Source organism: Nerophis lumbriciformis, linkage group LG28, assembly GCF_033978685.3.
Source record: "Nerophis lumbriciformis linkage group LG28, RoL_Nlum_v2.1, whole genome shotgun sequence".
Lineage (NCBI taxonomy): Eukaryota > Metazoa > Chordata > Actinopteri > Syngnathiformes > Syngnathidae > Nerophis > Nerophis lumbriciformis.
In genome coordinates, this window is record NC_084575.2 from 34430961 (window position 1) to 34454533 (window position 23573).

At 42.3% G+C, this 23573-nt stretch overlaps 2 protein-coding genes across 7 annotated transcripts in view; both read left to right on the plus strand.

Moving 5' to 3' along the window:
- als2b (alsin Rho guanine nucleotide exchange factor ALS2 b) overlaps positions 1 to 17589 on the plus strand; it is a 54679-nt gene extending 37090 nt beyond the window's left edge. For 3 of the 5 annotated variants that reach the window (XM_061924080.1, XM_061924081.1, XM_061924082.1), the window contains 13 exons: positions 3455 to 3619; positions 3698 to 3809; positions 3909 to 3986; positions 4064 to 4197; positions 6360 to 6524; positions 6600 to 6717; positions 8583 to 8740; positions 10289 to 10624; positions 10698 to 10752; positions 16064 to 16125; positions 16210 to 16359; positions 16455 to 16551; positions 16645 to 17589. In XM_061924080.1, the coding sequence (XP_061780064.1) occupies positions 3455 to 3619; positions 3698 to 3809; positions 3909 to 3986; positions 4064 to 4197; positions 6360 to 6524; positions 6600 to 6717; positions 8583 to 8740; positions 10289 to 10624; positions 10698 to 10752; positions 16064 to 16125; positions 16210 to 16359; positions 16455 to 16551; positions 16645 to 16683 (1669 nt within the window). In that variant the 3' untranslated portion in view covers positions 16684 to 17589. Of the gene's footprint in view, positions 1 to 3454; positions 3620 to 3697; positions 3810 to 3908; positions 3987 to 4063; positions 4198 to 6359; positions 6718 to 8582; positions 8741 to 10288; positions 10625 to 10697; positions 10753 to 16063; positions 16126 to 16209; positions 16360 to 16454; positions 16552 to 16644 lie in introns of all 5 variants that reach the window. The other 2 variants (XM_061924078.1, XM_061924079.1) reach the window with 1 other exon arrangement.
- Positions 17590 to 18728: 1139 nt separating this feature from the next.
- LOC133571071 (MAGUK p55 subfamily member 4-like) overlaps positions 18729 to 23573 on the plus strand; it is a 35951-nt gene continuing 31106 nt past the window's right edge. For both annotated transcript variants that reach the window (XM_061924092.1, XM_061924091.1), the window contains exons 1-6: positions 18729 to 18872; positions 19302 to 19377; positions 19479 to 19600; positions 22375 to 22452; positions 22522 to 22605; positions 22710 to 22841. In XM_061924092.1, the coding sequence (XP_061780076.1) occupies positions 19320 to 19377; positions 19479 to 19600; positions 22375 to 22452; positions 22522 to 22605; positions 22710 to 22841 (474 nt within the window). In that variant the 5' untranslated portion in view covers positions 18729 to 18872; positions 19302 to 19319. The remainder of the gene's footprint in view (positions 18873 to 19301; positions 19378 to 19478; positions 19601 to 22374; positions 22453 to 22521; positions 22606 to 22709; positions 22842 to 23573) is intronic.

A 23573-nucleotide genomic window follows, 5' to 3' on the forward strand; every position in this document is an offset into this window, starting at 1 on the left:
GAATTTTAGTTGAAAATGGATGGAACCCCCGATATAGATGATCTTCAACTAATGCAAACGTACTGCTCCTGTTAGAATGTATTACCGTATTTTCCGCACTATAAGGCGCACCTAAAAACCTCCAATTTTCTCAAAAGCTGACAGTGCGCCTTATAATCCGGTGCGCCTTATATATGGACTATTGAGCCAGAAAAGGTCTCGCAACTACGGGATGCATAACGTAACCCCAGCCTCTACTGTAGCGTATATTCTGTGCGCCTTATAATGTGGTGCGCCTTATAATGCGGTGCGCCTTATATATGAACAAAGTTTTAAAATAGGCCATTCATTGAAAGTGCACCTTAATCAATCAATCAATCAATCAATGTTTATTTATATAGCCCTAAATCACAAGTGTCTCAAAGGGCTGCACAAGCCACAACCACATCCTCGGTACAAAGCCCACATAAGGGCAAGGAAAAACTCACCCCAGTGGGACGTCGATGTGAATGACTATGAGAAACCTTGGAGAGGACCGCATATGTGGGTAACCCCCCGCCCCTCTAGGGGAGACCGAAAGCAATGGATGTCGAGTGGGTCTGACATAATATTGTGAGAGTCCAGTCCATAGTGGATCCAACATAATAGTAAGAGTCCAGTCCATAGTGGGGCCAGCAGGACACCATCCCGAGCGGAGACGGGTCAGCAGCGCAGAGATGTTCCCAGCCGATGCACAAGCGAGCGGTCCACCCCGGGTCCCGACTCTGGACAGCCAGCACTTCATCCATGGCCACCGGACCTGTGCCCCCCCTCCTCCACAAGGAAAAGGGGAGCAGAGGAGAAAAGAAAAGAAACGGCAGATCAACTGGTCTAACAGGGGGGCTATTTAAAGGCTAGAGTATACAAATGAGTTTTAAGATGGGACTTAAATGCTTCTACTGAGGTAGCATCTCTAATTGTTACCGGGAGGGCATTCCATAGTACTGGAGCCCCAATAGAAAACACTCTATAGCCCGCAGACTTTTTTTGGGCTCTGGGAATCACTAATAAGCCGGAGTTCTTTGAACGCAGATTTCTTGCCGGGACATATGGTACAATACAATCGGCAAGATAGGCTGGAGCTAGACCGTGTAGTATTTTATACGTAAGTAGTAAAACCTTAAAGTCACATCTTAAGTGCACAGGAAGCCAGTGCAGGTGAGCCAGTATAGGCGTAATATGATCAAACTTTCTTGTTCTTGTCAAAAGTCTAGCAGCCGCATTTTGTACCAACTGTAATCTTTTAATGCTAGACATAGGGAGACCCGAAAATAATACGTTACAGTAGTCGAGACGAGACGTAACGAACGCATGAATAATGATCTCAGCGTCGCTAGTGGATAAAATAGAACGAATTTTAGCGATATTACGGAGATGAAAGAAGGCCGTTTTAGTAACACTCTTAATGTGTGACTCAAAGGAGAGAGTTGGGTCGAAAATAATACCCAGATTCTTTACTGATTCGCCTTGTGTAATTGTTTGGTTGTCAAATGTTAAGGTGGTATTATTAAATAAATGTCGGTGTTTAGCAGGACCGATGATCAGCATTTCCGTTTTCTTGGCGTTGAGTTGCAAGAAGTTAGCGGACATCCATTGTTTAATTTCATTAAGACACGCCTCCAGCTGACTACAATCCGGCGTGTTGGTCAGCTTTAGGGGCATGTAGAGTTGGCTGTCATCAGCATAACAATGAAAGCTAACACCGTATTTGCGTATGATGTCGCCTAGCGGCAGCATGTAAATACAAAAGAGTGCAGGGCCAAGAACCGAACCCTGAGGAACTCCGCACGTTACCTTAACATAGTCCGAGGTCACATTATTATGGGAGACGCATTGCATCCTGTCACTAAGATAAGAGTTAAACCACGACAAAGCTAAGTCTGACATACCAATACGTGTTTTGATACGCTCTAATAAAATATTATGATGGACGGTATCGAAAGCAGCGCTAAGATCAAGAAGCAGCAACATAGATGACGCATCAGAATCCATCGTTAGCAGTAGATCATTAGTCATTTTTGCGAGGGCTGTCTCCGTAGAGTGATTTGCCCTGAAACCGGATTGAAAAGGTTCACAGAGATTGTTAGACACTAAGTGTTCATTTAGCTGCTGTGCGACAATTTTTTCGAGGATTTTCGAAATAAAGGGAAGGTGGGACACCGGTCTGTAGTTTACCATGAGGTCAGGATCAAGGTTAGGTCTTTTGACCAGAGGATGAATAACCGCTTTCTTGAATGCTAGGGGAACAGTGCCAGAGGAAAGTGATAAGTTTATAATATTTAGCACTGATGGACCTAATAATACAAAAAGCTCCTTGATAAGTTTCCCAGGAAGTGGGTCAAGTAAACATGTTGTTTGTTTTATCCCACTTACACGCTGTAATAGTTCCTCTAATGTTATTTCATCAAAAAGAGAGAGACTATTTTGTATTGCAGTATCCGTCGTAGATACAGTTGTATCTGTGTTAATAGAACCCAGTTGTAGCTGGGATGCGTTGTCTTTAATCTCCTTTCTAATGAGTTAAATTTTCTTATTAAAGAAATTCATAAAGTCATCTGCCGAGTGGGTGGACCTATTGGGAGGAGTCCCTTGTTGGGTTAGCGATGCTACTGTACTAAACAAAAATTTAGGGTCGTTTTTGTTGAGGCGGATGAGATTTGAGTAATATTTAGCTTTAGCTAAGGTAAGCATGCGTTTATACGATATTAAACTATCACTCCATGCTTGATGGAAAACCTCAAGCTTGCGCGCCATTTGCGTTCCAACTTTCTACATGATAATTTATGAGCTCTGGTTTTCTTGGCGTTGAGTTGCAAGAAGTTAGCGGACATCCATTGTTTAATTTCATTAAGACACGCCTCCAGCTGACTACAATCCGGCATGTTGGTCAGCTTTAGGGGCATGTAGAGTTGGCTGTCATCAGCATAACAATGAAAGCTAACACCGTATTTGCGTATGATGTCGCCTAGCGGCAGCATGTAAATACTAAAGAGTGCAGGGCCAAGAACCGAACCCTGAGGAACTCCGCACGTTACCTTAACATAGTCCGAGGTCTCGCAACTACGGGATGCATAACGTAACCCCAGCCTCTACTGTAGCGTATATTCTGTGCGCCTTATAATGTGATGCGCCTTATAATGCGGTGCGTCTTATATATGAACAAAGTTTTAAAATAGGCCACTCATTGAAGGTGCGCCTTAATCCGGTGCGCCTTATAGTGCGGAAAATACGGTACTTTATTTATGTCATAAATAAAGTCATAACTGTTAGCCATTTGGTGAGGGAAAATTATGAAGGTATGACAAATCTTTGTAGCTAGAAATAAAAGGGCAAAGTTCAGTCTCTGTCCTAAGTTTGATGAAAAGGTGGCTCCAGGACAATTGAGTTGACTAGCCCTTATATAGAGTAAATACGTTCACTGTTGTTTCCTCCACAGATACGCCAATGGCGAGATCTACGACGGTTCCTTCCAGGACGGTTTGCGCCACGGCCATGGAATGCTTCGCAGCGGCAAGCTCAACACCTCCTCCCCCAGTGTCTTCATAGGCCAGTGGGTGCACGACAAGAAGACTGGCTATGGCGTGTTTGACAACATCACCAAGTATGCTGAAGTCTCTATTTGAGCGTCTTTTGAGTTTCCTGTGTTCTGAAAGAGCTTTGTATATGTTGTCTTCGTCAGAGGGGAGAAGTACATTGGCATGTGGCAGGACAACCAGCGACAAGGCACCGGGATTGTGGTCACACAGTTTGGGCTTTACTACGAAGGATCCTTCAAAGACAATAAGATGATGGTGAGCAGCAGTTTAGAGAAAAGGACGAGGAGAATAAGACAACTTCAAACACTGACAAGTGAGGAATGGACAAAGGGACTTAAAGGTTTTATCTTTCAGGGTACTGGCATCCTGCTGTCAGAGGATGACACAACATATGAGGGAGACTTCTCTGATGACTGGACCCTCAACGGCAAGGTGACTAATAAACAAAAGGAAATTATTATTATATTGAAGGTATCGAAAGCTTATAAAAATGAAATCTGTGAACCCAGGGAGTTCTGACGATGCCTAATGGCGACTACCTGGAGGGCTCCTTCAATGGTGAATGGGGACTCGGCCCAAAAGTGACCGGCTCCTACTTCAAGCCACAACTAACTGATAACGAAAAGGAGAAAACTCGCTCAGTGTAAGATAACCTTGCATACATGCATACTAGTGATGGGTCCGGCAACACCGATGCATCGGCGCATGCGTCGAGCTCATAGAGCAAAACCCTGTGTCGGTGCGCGTACCGCTTTTAGAAAGTCACGTGACCGATCATGAGCTGTTTTGGTCACGTGACCGATACGCCAACTGTGTCGCACTGACGCCTCCTCTGTGCCCTGTGAGCGTGTCTTTTCTACAGCCCGAGAAATAATAACGAAGAAGAGAAATCGTCTAAAATGTAATACGTCGGAAAAACTTTTTATTTTTATAAAAATGTGTAAAAAAATAAAATTAAAAAAATTCCCAGTCCACAATCATCCACAACACGTTCTCTTAGATTTCCATGTTATGATACATGTTCACATTATTTATTGACTGTATCTAAAAAAGATACAAATATATTTTTATTTAAATGAAGATATGAAATAATTCTAAATGAAATACAATGACTTGGTTTATATTATTGTATATACTAGGGCAGGGGTCACCAACGCGGTGCCCGCGGTCACCAGATAGCCCGTAAGGACCAGATCAGTCGCTCGCTGGCCTGTTCTAAAAATAGCTCAAAGAGCAGCACTTACCAGTGAGCTGCCTCTATTTTTTAAATTTTATTTATTTACTAGCAAGCTGGTCTAGTTTTGCTTGACATTTTTAATTCTAAAAGAGACAAAACTCAAATAGAATTTGAAAATCCAAGAAAATATATTAAAGACTTGGTCTTCACTTGGAATAAGCGGTAGAAAATGGATGGATGGATGGGTCTTCACTTGTTTAAATAAATTCATTTATTTTTTTACTTTGCTTCTTATTACTTTTAGAAATACAATTTTAGAGAAAAAATACAACCTTAAAAATGATTTTAGGATTTTGAAACAAATATACCTTTTTACCTTTTAAATGTCTTCCTCTTCTTTCCTGACAATTTAAATCAATGTTCAAGTAAAAAAAAAAATTTTTATTGTAAAGAATAATAAATGTTTTAGCTTCTTTTTTTTTGGACGAAGAATATTTGTGAAATATTTCTTCAAACTTACTATGATTAAAATTCAAAACAATTATTCTGGCAAATCTAGAAAATCTGTAGAATCAAATTTAAATCTTATTTCAAAGTATTTTGAATTTCTTTTAAAATTTTTCTTCTGGAAAATCTGGAAGAAATACTGATTTGTCTTTGTTAGAAATATAGCTTGGTCCAATTTGTTAAATATTCTAACAAAGTGCAGATTGGATTTTAACCAATTTAAAACATGTCATCAAAATTCTAAAATGTATCTTAATCAGGAAAAATTACTAATGATGTTCCATAAATTATTGTTTTAATTTTTTCAAAAAGATTCAAATTAGCTAGTTTTTCTCTTCTTTTTGTCGGTTGAATTTTGAAATTTAAAGAGTCGATATTGAAGATAAACTATGTTTCAAAATTTTATTTTTATTTTTTTCGTGTTTTCCCCTCTTTTAAACCGTTCAATTAAGTGGTTTTTTCATCATTTATTCTCTACAAAAAACCTTCCGTAAAAGGAAAAAAAAAATGTACGACGGAATGACAGACAGAAATACCCATTTTTTTATATATATAAATGTATTTATTTAGCTATTCTTGTTTAAATCACACTTACGTGTAACTTACAAATGACAATATATTTATTTATTTAAGTGTGTATCAAACTGGTAGCCCTTCGCATTAATCAGTACCCAAGAAGTAGTTTTTGGTTTCAAAAAGGTTGGTGACCCCTGTACTAGGGCATCAAATCAGTGTCAGTTGAGTCGGTCCATAGGTTGCCTGTAGGGATTTTTAATGTCCAGCAGATGTCAGTATTTAGTGACACAGTATCGACACAGTATCAATACAGTTTTGCAATGTGTCGAAACGCTTCATGACGCCTCATCAATCCATCACTAATGCATACATTTATCATTTGTTTTCAAAACGGTTACAAAAATGTGGGACCCCAAAAATTTACTGTGGGACCCCATTTTTATGACTTGATGACCCCATTTTGAAAATTCCTAGCACCAACACTATATATATATATATATATATATATATATATATATATGTGTGTGTGTATATACTACCCTCCTTTGCTTTATGTAGCGTGAGAAGTTTGACTTAACTTTCTGTGCGTGGGTTGAATGTGATAGAAAGCTGGGTCGACTGTGTGTGTGCGCTGAGGAGAAGTGGCAGGCAGTGTTTGACGAGTGTTGGATTCAGCTGGGATGCGAGGCCGCAAGCCAGGGAGAGAACTGGAAGGCATGGGAGAACATTGCAGTTGCCCTTACCACAAGCCGGCGACACATCCAGGACAGGTACACACATGAAACACACTTTTTGTTTTTAAAGCTCAGACGTGTTCATTCTTGTCTTTCTGTTACTTTTATCAGTCCAGAACGTCTGTCTCTGAGTCACAGCAGGACATTGGAGAGTCTAGAAGTCATCCCTCAACATGAAGGACCCATCACCATGGAGCGATATCACGCTATCCGCCTTTACCTCGTCAAGGTGAAGCCATTTGCAGTGGAAGATTCTAAATCATATCTTCAGGTTTTAAAAACTGCTCCAAAAAAATAAAGGAACAGTTTTTTTATCAGGGAATGGCATGAATTCAATTGCACTTTTCTGATAAGGTTTTGGTCAGGTACGTGGCAGAGGGGGTTGTTAATCAGTTTCAGCCGCATTGGTGTTGATGGAATTAACAGCAGGTGCATACCTGCCAACTACTCCGGTTTTCCCGTAATTATTACGGTTTTTATCAACCTATTCCGGGTTACGGTTGCAGTGATAAAAAATGCGGTTTTTCATTAATTAAATTTTTTTTTTTTTTTTTAAGTTTTATTCACGAAATCGCGTAACAACAATGACAATCGACACTGCTTCCCATAACTTCCTATCGAGCCATTCCGAATGCCATGCGCGAGGCTATTTATAGCACCGCTGCCAAGCACGAGGCACCTGTTGCCCATTGTTTCCAAACGAGCGAACGATCATGGAATCAGCCGGAGAAAAATCGCAAACGAGTCTTAAACCGAAAAGAAAACTGCAGTCATTCCGTGAAGAATATTCAAAAGCCTATCCGGGAATAATTATCCGTTCCAAAAAGGGTGAAAACTACGCGAATTGCACCTTGTGCAGACAAGATTTTTCGATCGGACACGGAGGAATTAGCGATGTAAAAGACCACGTTGGGACAAAAAAACACAAGTCTAATGCCGTTGCTAGCGATACAAGTGGAAAACTTTCAACGTATTTCGTCGCCCAAACAGATTCTTTGGATGTGATAAATGCCGAAGTTTTATTTACGGAGGCAATAATTGAGCATGGACTTCCAATCGCACTGGTCAAAGTCACTGTGACTGATAGAAAAGTGATGGTTTTAGCAACATTTTAACCTGTCTGAATGCTAATAATCATTTTGCGTGAACCCCCCACCAGGACTTTGTCCTGGACCTACCTGGGCCTGCGGCCCCTGGACCCTGGCTACTAGGTTTTTCTGATTTCAAAAGTTGGCAGGTATGCAGGTGCACTAGAGGGGTAACAATGAGATGGCCCCCAAAACAGGACTGGTTTTGCAGGTGGAGGCCATTTCAAGTTCCTCCCTCTTGATCTTTTTTAACTGTTTTTCCACAAGTGTTGGCTTTCGCTAGAGTCATTATCACGACTGGGAGCATGAGGCCATTTCTTAACCCTCCTGAAGTTGCACAGATTGTCCTACTCCTCCAGGATGGCACATCCATGCGTGCTGTTGCAAGAAGATTTGATGTGTCTCCCAGTACAATCTCCAGAGCATTAAGGAGATTCCAGGAGACAGGCAGTTACTTTAGGAGAGAAGGACAGGGCCGTAGACGGTCCTCATCCCATCAGTAGGACCGATATCTGCTGCTTTATGCAAGGAGGAACAGGTTGAGCACTGGCCGAGCCCTACAGAATGACCTCCAGCAGGCTACTGGTGTGAATGTCTCTGCCCAAACAGTCAGAAACAGACTTCACGAGGGTGGCCTCAGGGCACGACGTCCTGTAGTGTGCCCTGTGCTCACTGCTCAGAACCGTGGAGCTCCATTGGCATTAGCCATAGAACACCAGAATTGGCAAGTCTGCCACTGGCGCCCTGTGCTTTTCACAGATGAGAGCAGGTTTACCCAGAGCACCTGTGATAGACGTGAAAGGGTCTGGAGAAGCCAAGGAGAGCGCTATGGTTTATACCAGTTTTGGTTTTTAACAATATATTTTGTGTAGGTAATAGTATTTAAAAAAAAATTCCAGGTTGACCAGCAATCCAGAACAGATTGCTTTCAAACTTCAAGGTTCAACTGTACTAAACTTTGCTGTTAATTACTGATCCAAACATAATTAGTGTTTTGTCTTGTCAGGCATGTGACACGTCGTTGCACCCACTAGGCCGGCTCGTGGAAGCCCTGGTGGCAGTCTACAGGATGACGTACGTTGGCGTCGGAGCCAACCGACGGCTCCTCCTACAGGCTGTCAGCGAGATCAAATCGTATCTGAACCGCATCTTCCAGATCGTTAGGTAATAATAATAATAATACCTGGGATTTATATAGCGCTTTTCTAAATACCGTACCCAAAGTCACTTTACATGTGTGTGTGGGGGGGACGATAAAAACAACTTTATTAGAAAAAAATAAATAAATAAATAAGAGACACCTAGGGCAGGGTCAGTTTGGAATGGCTAATGTGAAGAGGTGAGTTTTTAGGGTGGCTTTGAAGGTAGGGAGGGAGGGGGCATCTCTGATGTGCCTGGGGAGAGCGTTCCAGAGAGAGGGGGCAGCCACGGAGAAGGCCCTGTCGCCCCAGGTTCGGCGCCTGGTCTTGGGGACCTCAAGGAGGCCGGCATCACTAGACCTGAGGGGAACGGGACGGGACGTGTGGCTGGAGGAGGTCAGAGAGGTAGGGTGGTGCCAGGTTATGGAGTGCCTTGTAGGTGGTGAGGAGTATTTTAAAGGTGATTCTGTATTTGACAGGCAGCCAGTGGAGGTCATGAAGGACAGGTGTGATGTGCTCTCTGGAGCGGGTTCCGGTGAGCAGGCGGGCAGCAGAGTTCTGGACGTATTGCAGTTTGTTGAGGGTTTTGGAGGTGATGCCGTAGAGGATGCTGTTGCAGTAGTCTAGCCGGGATGAGATGAAGGCGTGGATGAGGGTTTCGGCAGCAGAGGATGTGAGGGAGGGCCGGAGACGGGCAATGTTTCTGAGGTGGAAGAATGCAGTTTTGGTGATGTGGTTTACGTGGGGGAGGAGTGAAAGGGTAGGGTCGAAAATTACACCTAGATTGCGGATGTGGGTGGAGGTAGTGACAAGGGAGCCGTCGATGTTTAATGAAAAGTCCTGAGTGGAGCGAGTGAGGGAGTCGGGGCCAATGATAATTATTTCAGATTTGTTGCAGTTGAGTTTTAGAAAGTTTTTTTGCATCCAGGTTTTTATGTCTGTGAGGCAGGTGGTGAGGGTGGAGTGGGTGGCTGTGGTGATGGTCGTGGTGGAAATGTATAGTTGTGTGTCGTCGGCATAGCAGTGAAATTGAAGGCCGTGGTGTCGGACGATCTGACCGAGGGGTAGGAGGTAGATGGTGAAGAGTAGGGGGCCAAGTACTGAGCCCTGGGGGACGCCGTGGGTGACTGGGGCAGTGGAGGAGGTGCAGTTGTTGGTTGAGATGAATTGCTGACGGTCAGAGAGGTAGGATTTCATCCAGGAGAGGGCAGTGCCGGATAAACCAAGGGAGGAGTGGAGGCGTGTTAGGAGGATGGAGTGGTTGATGGTGTCGAAGGCAGAACTGAGGTCGAGGAGGATGAGGATGGAGAGGGAACCAGAGTCGGCGGAGAGGAGGATGTCGTTGGTGACCTTGAGGAGGGCCGTTTCTGTGCTGTGGAGTGAGCGGAAGCCGGATTGGAACTTTTCGTATAGGTTATTGTGGTGAAGGTGGGATTTGATTTGGGAGGCAACTGCACGTTCGAGAATTTTAGAGAGGAAGGGGAGGTAGCATCCCAAACACTGCAGGAATTTGTTTTAGAATGTTATATTGTGTTTTATATTCTTTCTTGGCTTTTGTGTGAACTTTGTGCAGGTTTCTGTTCCCAGACCTGCCAGAAGAGGGCGGTGTAATTAAAGAGCCAACCACTGACCTTCAGGGCGGGAAGGACTCAGGCTTGAAACTTGAAAGTTTGCCCGAACATGAAGATTCAAAGCAGAACATTATTACGGACCAGTCATCTTTCCTTCTCAGCCACATGGTGAGCAGTTCAGCTCTGCTGCTTCCTGTCCTGTTGCCCCGCCTCTATCCGCCGCTCTTCACCCTCTACGCTCTGGACAAGGAGCGAGAGGACGATGTCTACTGGGAGTGCGTCCTCCGTCTAAACAAGCAGACTGACCTGGCACTGCTTGCTTTTCTGGGTGTCCAGCAGTACGTCACGCAGTCATTGAATCACTGCAAATGTTTTTTTGTTGTTTTTATTGGATGTTTACATTTTCCCCAGGAAGTTCTGGCCCGTTTCTATCTACATACCACCAGCACCAGCGAAGAGGCAAGAGGTAAATGGGCTTTTTTTTCCTTTATTTAAATCTTCATAAGTTACCTTGCATCTAACCGTGAGGCTTTTTACAGGATTTACAGAAATAAGATTGCAATGAGACTAAATATTAAAAGTGGTAAAAGGAAAAAGTACTTTGTATATATTATTGATAGTACTGTGTTGATATTGTGAAATCAGAGCAGATATTTAAGTGTGCAGAGTTTGATAATTGTGATTGATAAGATGCAGTGTAGCGATAGATGTAGTTATAACCGGGTATATCTATACATACATGCGCACGTACAGTCGTGCTCATAAGTTGACATACCCTGGGAGAATTTATGATTTCTTGGCCATTCTTCAGAGAATATGAATGATAACATCCATCCATCCATCTTCTTCCGCTTATCCGAGGTCGGGTCGCGGGGGCAGCAGCCTAAGCAGGGAAGCCCAGACTTCCCTCTCCCCAGCCACTTCGTCCAGCTCTTCCTGTGGGACACCGAGGCGTTCCCAGGCCAGCCGGGAGACATAGTCTCCCCAACGTGTCCTGGGTCTTCCCCGCGGCCTCCTACCGGTCGGACGTGCCCTAAACACCTCCCTAGGGAGGCGTTCGGGTGGCACCCTGACCAGATGCCCGAACCACCTCATCTGGCTCCTCTCGATGTGGAGGAGCAGCGGCTTTACTTTGAGCTCCCCCCGGATGGCAGAGCTTCTCACCCTATCTCTAAGGGAGAGCCCCGCCACCCGGCGGAGGAAACTCATTTGGGCCGCTTGTACCCGTGATCTTGTCCTTTCGGTCATAACTCAAAACTCATGACCATAGGTGAGGATGGGAACGTAGATCGACCGGTAAATTGAGAGCTTTGCCTTCCGGCTCAGCTCCTTCTTCACCACAACGGATCGATACAGCGTCCGCATTACTGAAGACGCCGCACCGATCCGCCTGTCGATCTCACGATCCACTCTTCCCTCACTCGTGAACAAGACTCCGAGGTACTTGAACTCCTCCACTTGGGGCAAAATCTCCTCTCCAACCCGGAGATGGAACTCCACCCTTTTCCGGGCGAGAACCATGGACTCGGACTTGATAACACAAAAACCAAAAAGTTCAATTTTTGTCTCATCACTCCAAATTACTTTGTTCCAGAAGTTTTGAGTTTTGTCTCTGTGCTGTTTGGCGTAATGTAAGCGGGATACTTTGTGACATTTGCGCAGAAATGGCTTTCTTCTGGCGACTCGACCATGCAGCCCATTTTTCTTCAAGTGCCTCCTTATTGTGCATCTTGAAACAGCCACACCACAATTTTTCAGATAGTCCTGTATTTCAGCTGAAGTTATTTGTGGATTTTTCTTTGCATCTCGAACAATTTTCCTGGCAGTTGTGGCTGAAATCTTTGCTGGTCTACCTGAATCCCTCATTTTCCACTTCTTAATCAGCGTTTGAACACTGCTAATTGGCATTCCCAATTCCTTGGATATCTTTTTATACCCCTTTCCTGTTTTATGCAGTTCAACTACCCTTTCTCGCAGATCCTTTGACAATTCTTTTGCCTTCCCCATGATTCAGAATCCAGAAACATGTGTGCAGCACTGGATGAAAGATGCAATGGTCTGTCAGAAGCCCAGAAACTCACTGACCTTTTATACACACACATTAATTACAAACAAACATGTCACAGGTGAGGATTGGAACCTTGATTAGCCATTCAAACCTGTTTGTGTCAACTTTTGTGCATGTTATCAAATCAAAGTCACTGGGTATATAAACTTTTGATCAGGGTCATTTGGGTACTTTCTTTTGTCATTTTGATTTAATAAGAGTAAACACAGTTGTTTACCAATAAATAGCTTCACACAACCATTAAGCATGAGTGGAAGAAAGGTTTTTGTGTTATCATTCATATTCTCTGAAGAATGGCCAAGAAATCATAAATTCTCCCAGGATATGTAAACTTATGAGCACGACTGTATATACTGTGATTTACATTAGGGCTGTATTCGTCTAAGGATTTTCATAGTCAAATCTGATTTGTTCGATTTTGCCCATAGTGGACCATCAGTCGAATTGTTTGTCCATTTTAACTCATTGAGCTGTAAAAAACTGCTGTACAGTATGTGTGTTTGGGTCCCTTTTTTTCTGGAACACTAATACCAAAAGTCACAATGTCCCATAGAGTTCTAAAAACGTTATGACAGACCATCTCAAAAATAACAGAATGGAATTTTACAGTTTTTTACTGAATGGGACACCAAAAATGTACATGAAAATAAAGAAAGTGGGATTTACAATATTAACTATGAACAATAAAACACTGAATATTAACAACATATGAACGTCACTCCTCTTTTACTTCTCAGACCAGCTCCTCGATAGTTGTGTTTTTTTTACATGTAAAAAACAGCAAAATATGAATGCAAAGTGTAAAAAACACCTACAATGTGAAATATTATCACTTTCCGCATCTGTTTCTGACACACGCGTTCCGGGCTGGTTGCTCTGAAAACAAACCCCGCCCACTCTGCTTTGTTCCTGGTCTGAGCTGCTGTGACGTAGATTACCGTAATAACTCTTATAACATCCAAAAGCGCAGATTTAGACCATTGAAATACTTTCTATAGTTCAAGACTTGGGGTCATTTAAAAACAGCACTGCACATCATACTGGTGGCGACAGTTTTGATGTTAAAGGTCTAAAAAAATAATGTGGATCATCCGGCATGAAAATCATAATGGACCGCAAGTGGCCCCCGGGCCTTATTTTGCCCAGGTCTTATAATGTGTTTGTGAGCTATGACGAATAAGCAGCGATAAATCTATTTGTGGCAGCCCAAATTTATTTCAGAATCAGAAGTCATTTATTAGATAGATAGGTCTTTATTGTCATTGCACAAGTACAACAAAACTTTGTTTTCAGCGCAAACCCGTTCAGGATTAGACAAACAAACAGTGTACAGGGTTACAGAACAGGAACGCTGATGGGTCGCCACAAGGTGCCCCGTAAAAGATGGGAAAAAGGTAAAACGCTGGGGAAGGACGAGTAAAAAAAAATACAATCTAGACTAGGCTCCTAAGGTGGCCCAGTCTGGAGTGGGAAAAAACCTCCATAGCAAAGCACATATACATATTACAACGTACATCTCGAGATATTTAGCAACAGAAGGAAGGGAGTGCGAGGTCATGATGGTAGGCCGCAGCTCTCAGGCGCTGACCATCCATTCATCACCCTTATGGGATTTGCGCCGAGGGCGTTGGGTTGGGGGGGTGGGGTGTGTATGTGTAACGTATATTTTTGTGGATGTGTGTGTGTAAGCCCGTAGTGTGTCTCTGTTCCGCGGCCTTGATGTATTGTGCAGTCGCTAGTCCAAAGTCATTTATTGTGCTATTGATCAATTGTTAGGTGTGGTTTTGGTCAAAGTGTGAACAGCATGATGAAGAAGACTAACTAGATACTATATCTAAATAGCCCAGGAAATGAATTGGACTATTCACCTCTCAGTTCTCCAGTGAAAAGGTTAGAACGCATTTTAGGTTTGTCCTGAAATTTCACTCGAAAACAATTATTCACTTTTTGTGAATAGTGTATTTGATGATTGATAGGGCTTTGAATCAATCACAATTGGGCTGTTCAGAATGTTTTGGAAGACGTTTTTATCTGGTAACACCCTGAGATGAAGGCTGGGGCATCCAATATACTGGACACCCCTTACCATACCTGCCAACTACTCCGGTTTTCCCGTAATTAGTACGGTTTTCATCAACCTATTCCGGGTTACGGTTGCAGTGATAAAAAATACGGTTTTTCATTAATGAAAAAAAAATTTTTTTTTAAAGTTTTATTCACGAAATCGCGTAACAACAATGACAATCGACACTGCTTCCCGTAACTTCCTATCGAGCCATTCCGAATGCCATGCGCGAGGCTATTTATAGCACCGCTGCCAAGCACGAGGCACCAGTTGCCATTGTTTCCAAACGAGCGAACGATCATGGAATCAGCCGGAGAAAAATCGCAAACGAGTCTTAAACCGAAAAGAAAACTGCAGTCATTCCGTGAAGAATATTCAAAAGCCTATCCGGGAATAATTATCCGTTCCAAAAAGGGTGAAAACTACGCGAATTGCACCTTGTGCAGACAAGATTTTTCGATCGGACACGGAGGAATTAGCGATGTAAAAGACCACGTTGGGACAAAAAAACACAAGTCTAATGCCGTTGCTAAATTTGGATTTTAGCCACAAAAAGGTAATGACACCAATGTTATCTATTGGAATTGTTTAGTACTGTTATACTGTTAAAAGTGTTTATACTATTTATGCTTTCAAGTCCAAGTTGAAGAAATCTTGTTAAATGTTGACAGCATAACTACCAAAATACAGAAGTATGTCCTTAATATTTTTGCAGTGCTATTTCTGTTGAAAAGTTCAAATGATTACATTAGAGATGTGATGTGCCACTTTTCAAGTGTCTGATGGCTTCAATTAATTTTCATGAATTTTTCATATTTTGAATTCTTCTGAAAGGCTTACAAAAAAACGACATTTGAATTGTAATTCCATGCTATTGACAGGACTATTAATTTTAATGAAGTTAGCTTACCATGTTTACAGTATGATAATTGTGATAGAAATGTGAATTTTAGGCACAGAATATTTTTTACAATTGAACAAGGCAGTAGATTATACAAGCTTGGACAGAAAGTTAATAATGACACCAATTTTTTTTTTTATGGAATTGTTTAGTACTGTTTTACCATTTGTTTACTGTAAAAAGTGTTTATACTGTTTATACTTTCAATTAACAAATTGAAGTCTTGTGAAAGGTTGACAGGATAACTGGCATTGACTGTCAAAATAATTTCAAACTATTGAAGTTAGCTTACAGAATAAACATGTCAATCAACCCATATGATTTTTGCTGTAATATTTTTGTTTTGAAAAGTCACTGTGACTGATAGAAAAGTGATGGTTTTAGCAACATTTTAACCTGTCTGAATGCAATCAATCATTTTGCGTCAGGGGGCTTCGCCCCCCTGAACCCCCCACCAGGACTTTGTCCTGGACCTACCGGGGCCTGCAACCCCTGGACCCTGGCTACTAGGTTTTTCTGATTTCAAAAGTTGGCAGGTATGCCTTACCCAAAACCTGCTGTTTGCTGTCCAGTGCAGTGACAAATGGCGCAGTTTACAGCACAGACGAGCAAAAAAGGGGACGTGCCCCCAACAAGTTTGTGAGGATAAATACTTTGGATCCAGCACTAATGCCCTGAGAATACTATAACCTGTACGAATGAGAATATTCACAGGCGTGTATTTGATGATGTTTCTTGTCCAGGTTCTGTCCAGCACTAAGGACGCCTGCTTCGCCTCAGCAGTAGAAACTCTGCAGCAGATTAGGTTTGTACTGCTTGGTGCACACTTGCTACTCCCTTTCTGATCCCTTGTCACCACTGTGAGGTTTGCTTCCTTGCTTGTCTGCAGCACCACGTTCACCCCGTCCGACAAACTACAGGTGATCCAGCAAACCTTCGAGGAGATCACAAAGGAAGTGCAATCACTGCTGAAGCAGGATTTCTTGTGGTCCATGGACGACCTATTTCCTGTTTTCCTCTATGTGGTGCTGCGTGCTCGGTTAGCTCCACACGTCAAATGTTCATGTAAATCTGTTGTTGATCATTTTAATTAAAATATCGGCACCATTTGTTTTCTGTTGTCTGACATACTAGAATCAGGAACCTTGGGTCCGAGGTCAACCTGATTGAAGACCTGATGGATCCATGTGTCCAGAATGGAGAGCATGGAATCATGTTCACTACTCTGAAGGCAAACACAATTGGAGTTCCCGTTTAATTTATTCTCATTCCGAAATGTTGAAACCTTGCTCAGCTCAATGCCGTGTTTGCTGTCCTCCTGCAGGCCTGTTACTACCAGATCCAGCACGAGAAGGTCACTTAATGCAGTTTTGAGTTGGTGCTTCTCCCACAGCACCCTATCACCGGGGCTGTTCCAGACTGACACACATATGCCGGAGCCAATGGGGAGCCAGGGATCAGCTGATGTCACTGAGCATTACGTCTACCGCTGATGTGGACGCGCCGCCACCCAGCAGCTGCTGTGAGTGCTGTCACTTCCGCGGATGCAAAAACTGTCCATATGAATCCATTGTTTACCTGGAAGGGGAACAGAGTTCTTTGTGCCAACTGACTTTATTTTATTCTTCTGTCAATCTCTCTTTTAATTGTCATCCTGTAAAACAGGTCAAGTCACATTTAAGCACACAGCAGTGATAGATAATTCATTTGTTAATCAAATAATTGAACAATTTGTTAATTCAATAATTAAACAGGAAAGATGAGGATGGACAACATCCCCATTTGTTGCCTTTCCTTACCTAATTCCTGTTGTTGCCTGAGGTACCAAAAAGTGGCACCAAACTTCAATTTGGAGCATAAAGGAAGTTACTCACCTGCAAACGTTGTTTATGACCCCTTGCTCTGATTAATGTTCTTTCTGCGAGGGGTTTGCATCTCCTCTTGTTGTGTTGTAAAAGGGCTTCAGAGGGATCACCAACCACTGATTTAATAGTTAAAGTGAATTATTTTTGGCACTTTATTTCACTTTTTGTTTTAATCTTACCTGTATGGACCGGTGCGTGTGTCATGACATAACGGTAGTGTGAAGTTTTACCAATGCTGTAGTTAATATGACTTTAAGGTTTGTTGCTGCTAAACTAAAGCTTTATATTGATGGACTTGTTTATGAAGCAAACTCTTTCACAAGGAAACTGACAATTTGTGACAATAATTCTGTCAGTATTTTGTTGACACTTGTTACCTTTTAAGTCATGACAGGACAAAATATTAAACAAGAGTTGATGTTTGTTCATTGTTTTCCATCCTTCTGTCCTTTTTCTACTGCTTGTCCCTTTTGGTGCCGGCCCTAACCAATCTGGCGCCCTAGGCAAGATTTTAGGTGGCGCCCGCCCACATCGGCAGTGAAGTGTATATACTCACAAGAAACCGAATAGCTTTGTCTTTGACCTTTTTTTTTTACTTAAAGAAAGCAAATTAACAATCAGAATAGTTAACAAGATAAAAAAAAATATGAATAAATAAATGAATATAAAAAATAAAAAATGAATATATGAAATACAATATTTTTTACATACATAAACAGAAAATAAAACGTGTCAACAAGTTGCATAAAATAAATTAAAAAATACAATATAAATAAGGCACTGCACAAAACAAGATATCAAACCAGTATGACTTTAACAACTATATTACAAAAAAAAGGGATCCTACAGAGTTCTCTAATTGTGCTTTTTAATAGAGATTTTCAGAGCAACCCACATGTTGGGGTACATTTCTGCCAGCTTTTTCTCATGCAGGAAGGTCATATGTTGTAACAAATAATATTTCTATTAAATAGGCTTTACTTTACATTTTAATTAACGTGGGATTATTTTTTGTATTTAGAAATAATAGTACCAACTTTTTTTTTTTTTTTTTTTCTCCAACATTTGTGGCACTGGTGTGGCGCCCCCTGATGGACGGCGCCCTTAGCATTTGCCTATACGGCCTATGCCACGGGCCGGCCCTGGCATGGGTGGCTGGAGCCTATCCCAGCTGCATTCGGACATAACACGGGGTATACCCTGGACAAGTTGCCACCTCATCGGAGGGCCATTGTTGAATGTTTTATTATTCAAAGTGTTTCAAATAGGGCTGCGATGTGCTGGTGGCGCAAACCTGTAGTTTGAATAAGATAAATGACATCATGTTTTAAGGTTTGGCACCTGAATAATGTTCCCTGTGGAGCATTCTCCTCTTTTGACAGCTCTGCCTGAAAGAGTTAAGAAGATTTGTCAGCTCCACGGCAACCAGCCACCCGGCAAGGTGGGAGGGGAGGGGAGACTGGTGGCTTCCGGTGGCCCAGTGGCAGCAGGCTCTCTTGCGCGGGATTAAGTGGGATCTGGAGAGATTACAGCTCCCTCACTTCTCGTAGTTTGATGACAGTGCCGCTTCGACCTCTGCCGAGTCTCTGTTTCGCCAGCAAAATATTCTGCGACTGGACTGATGCAAGAGGCTACAACATCTGGAAGATAGAAGCTTCTGGCATCTTTAAAAGATTTGGACGTGGAGGTAACGCACTTTGCTTTGTTACCACTTTCCCTTTGTTTGATGCTGCACTTTGCTGTAAAATCCTGTACTGTATGTACATTTAAAAGATTTGACAGACATTTATCAACTTGTTTTTTTTTTTCAATTAAAAACCCATACAGAGTAGAATCAAATACCGGAGATTTTAATGATACCAACTGCTCCAAGCATAGATTGTATTTACATCAGTGTTATTACAGGCCGCCTTGAAGCAGGCCATTAACCCCTGACCTTTTCACACTGAGAACCAGCTCAAGACTGGATTACCATCAGAAAAAGGGGTCAGCTCTCACAGAAAACCCTCAAAAGTAAAGGGATCGTCACCTAATGCGTGTTTAAAATCTAAAGCGCTGTATTTGAGCAGCGAGTATTGATAATGTATAACTGTCTTGTTGTTTTCTATGGTTAAAGGTTGAGGGTTCAGTGATCATGAGGCAGGCGGTGGAGGCTCAGGTGTTAAGCCCTCACTGTGAACTCGGAGAACACGGTCAGTGGGAAAAAATGGAGCGCAATGTTTTAAGTGCATTAATGCATCACTCTGATGTTCAAACTGTGCACTTGTGTGTTGGATGTGTGCATGCGTCACAGGCCTTCGTCAGATCCTGACAGATGTGGTGGAGGAGGTGAGACGCACGCTGAATCAGGACGTCGACGGAGCGGAGATCCTCCACAGTCTTCTCAATGCCTCCTGGCTGCAGTCGCTGCTGAAGGTGAGCGCTCGCACGCATGCACACACACTTCACTACGCAGAGTAATGATGTCACTTAACAACGTGCGGTGATATTTACATACCTGCCAACTACTCCGGTTTTCCCGTAATTAGTACGGTTTTCATCAACCTATTCCGGGTTAGGGTTGCAGTGATAAAAAATACGGTTTTTCATTAATTAAAAAAAAAAAATTTTTTTAAGTTTTATTCACGAAATCGCGTAACAACAATGACAATCGACACTGCTTCCCGTAACTTCCTATCGAGCCATTCCGAATGCCATGCGCGAGGCTATTTATAGCACCGCTGCCAAGCACGAGGCACCAGTTGCCATTGTTTCCAAACGAGCGAACGATCATGGAATCAGCCGGAGAAAAATCGCAAACGAGTCTTAAACCGAAAAGAAAACTGCAGTCATTCCGTGAAGAATATTCAAAAGCCTATCCGGGAATAATTATCCGTTCCAAAAAGGGTGAAAACTACGCGAATTGCACCTTGTGCAGACAAGATTTTTCGATCGGATACGGAGGAATTAGCGATGTAAAAGACCACGTTGGGACAAAAAAACACAAGTCTAATGCCGTTGCTAAATTTGGATTTTAGCCACAAAAAGGTAATGACACCAATGTTATCTATTGGAATTGTTTAGTACTGTTATACTGTTAAAAGTGTTTATACTATTTATGCTTTCAAGTCCAAGTTGAAGAAATCTTGTTAAATGTTGACAGCATAACTACCAAAATACAGAAGTATGTCCTTAATATTTTTGCAGTGCTATTTCTGTTGAAAAGTTCAAATGATTACATTAGAGATGTGATGTGCCACTTTTCAAGTGTCTGATGGCTTCAATTAATTTTCATTAATTTTTCATATTTTGAATTCTTTTGAAAGGCTTACAAAAAAACTACATTTGAATTGTAATTCCATGCTATTGACAGGACTATTAATTTTAATGAAGTTAGCTTACCATGTTTACAGTATGATAATTGTGATAGAAATGTGAATTTTAGGCACAGAATATTTTATACAATTGAACAAGGCAGTAGATTATACAAGCTTGGACAGAAAGTTAATAATGACACCAAGTTTTTTTTTAATGGAATTGTTTAGTACTGTTTTACCATTTGTTTACTGTAAAAAGTGTTTATACTGTTTATACTTTCAATTAACAAATTGAAGTCTTGTGAAAGGTTGACAGGATAACTGGCATTAACTGTCAAAATAATTTCAAACTATTGAAGTTAGCTTACAGAATAAACATGTCAATCAACCCATATGATTTTTGCTGTAATATTTTTGTTTTGAAAAGTCACTGTGACTGATAGAAAAGTGATGGTTTTAGCAACATTTTAACCTGTCTGAATGCTAATAATCATTTTGCTGGACCCTGGCTACTAGGTTTTTCTGATTTCAAAAGTTGGCAGGTATGTATTTACACCAGGTTTTTTTTACTTGAATTTATATGCCTTTTGAGTACAACATTAATGGTCCCATTTGCTTCAATAAAATAGATAAAATATTTGGCTTCCTCCATGAAAACGTACACAACTCAAAAGCAGTGAAGTTGTCGCGTTGTGTAAATGGTAAATAAAAAGAGAATACAACAAATCCTTTTCAACTTATATTCAATTGAATAGACTGCAAAGACAAGATATTTACCGTATTTTCCGCACCATAAGCCGCCCTGGGTTATAAGCCGCGCCTTCAATGAACGGCATATTTCAAAACTTTGTCCATCTATAAGCCGCCCCGTGTTGTAAGCCGCATCTAACTGCGCTAAAGGAATGTCAAAAAAACAGTCAGATAGGTCAGTCAAACTTTAATAATATATTAAAAACCAGCGTGATGTGGGCGCGCATGGAGTCGTATATCAACATGGACGGAGCTGCGTGAAAAAAGCCACCCGGCCTCTTCGCGTAAACTTCCCTTAACCACTCGCTCATCTTTTCTTCATCCATCCATCCCTTCGAGTTAGCTTTTATGATGACGCCGGCTGGAAAGGTCTCTTTTGGCAAGGTCTTCCTTTTGAATATCACCATGGGTGGAAGTTTCTGGCCATTAGCATGGCAAGCTAGAACCACAGTGAAGGATGACTTCTCATTCCCTGTGGTGCGAATATTCACCGTACGTGCTCCCGTTGTATCCACAGTGCGGTTCACAGGAATATCAAAAGTCAGTGGAACCTCGTCCATGTTGATAATGTTCTCTGGCCGGATCTTTTTTTCAGCTATCTTGTTTTTACAATATGCACGGAAAGTAGCCAGCTTTTCTTGAAAGTCTTTAGGCAGTTGCTGTGAAATAGTAGTCCGTGTGCGGATGGAGAGATTGCGTCTTTTCATGAACCGGAAACCTGTCGCTTAGTAGGAGCCATTTTGTGGTCTTTACAGATGTAAACACACAAAGGAAATGAAACGTAATATCCGCGCGCTTCTTCTTCTTCTACGGGGGCGGGTGGTTGCTTACAGTAGAAGAAGAAGCCCTTCCTGTTCTATGGGGGCGGGTGCTTACCTTGGCGGTTGCTTGCGTAGAAGAAGAAGCCCTCCCTGTTCTACGGGGAAAAAAGATGGCGGCTGTTTACCGTAGTTGCGAGACCTAAACTTTATGAAAATGAATCTTAATATTAATCCATATATAAAGCGCACCGGGTTATAAGCCGCACTGTCAGCTTTTGAGTAAATTTGTGGTTTTTAGGTGCGGCTAATAGTGCGGAAAATACGGTATTTATTTCATGGTTTTATTACTTGTTTTGACCACACATCCCTGCTCTTAAAACAGGTTTACGAGTGTCTTCAAAGGTACCTGAGAGACTCCCCAGAACCAGCACTGGACTACGCCTCTGGACTCTCTTTTCAGGTTTCTTTCCCGTTTGCGCTGGAATATTTGTTGTTCTTGTTCATTGCTGACCTTGTCCTTCCTGTGCAGCTGCTGATCGACATCAAGGCGTTGCCTGGCTCTTCTGAGGAAGCCAAGGAGCTTGACAGACTCTTGCGACAGCCTCACTTGCAGGTAGGCCGACTGTTTTGCGTCAAGTATAAAAAGGACCCTTTGTAATCATTTCTGTGTTTATGGTCTATTTGTCCGATTGTTCAAGCATTTTACGTGTTGTCCAGGCTTTGCTTTCTGCGCATGACACGGTCGCCCAGAAAGACTATGAGCCGGTGTTGCCACCAATGCCAGCTGATGTTCCTGATGACGAGGAAGCCACCAGGATCGTCTGCCTGGTCAAGAACAAGCAACCGCTGGTAAGCTGAGAGAAAACACTTATTCCTACACCTACAGATAAGTTTTAATTTTTTATTTTAAACCAGTATTGGGTTTTCTGGTTGAATCCCTAAGTCAAAAAATCCTGTTTGATGCATGCAATTTATCAGCGTGTATGTGTTTATAATACTTACCATTCATGCCAATTTGTGAATCAGCTTGGCCGTGCGCAACCCGAGGGTCCCTGGTTCAATCCCCACCTAGTACCAACCTCGTCATGTCCGTTGTGTCCTGAGCAAGACACTTCACCCTTGCTCCTGATGGGTGGTGGTTAGCGCCTTGCATGGCAGCTCCCTCCATCAGTGTGTGAATGTGTGTGTGAATGGGTAAATGTGGAAGTAGTGTCAAAGTACCTTGAAGGTAGAAAAGCGCTATACAAGTACAACCCATACTGAAGATAAACACAATATTATGCTGTGTGTTTGGAGTGAACTAACCCTTTTTATGCCAATAGGCTGAGTATCTTGGGATAGGTACCAAAACTACAAATAATCCATCCATCCATCCATCCATCTTCTTCCGCTTATCCGAGGTCGGGTCGCGGGGGCAGCAGCCTAAGCAGGGAAGCCCAGACTTCCCTCTCCCCAGCCACTTCGTCCAGCTCTTCCTGTGGGACCCCGAGGCGTTCCCAGGCCAGCCGGGAGACATAGTCTTCCCAACGTGTCCTGGGTCTTCCTACCGGTCGGACGTGCCCTTAACACCTCCCTAGGGAG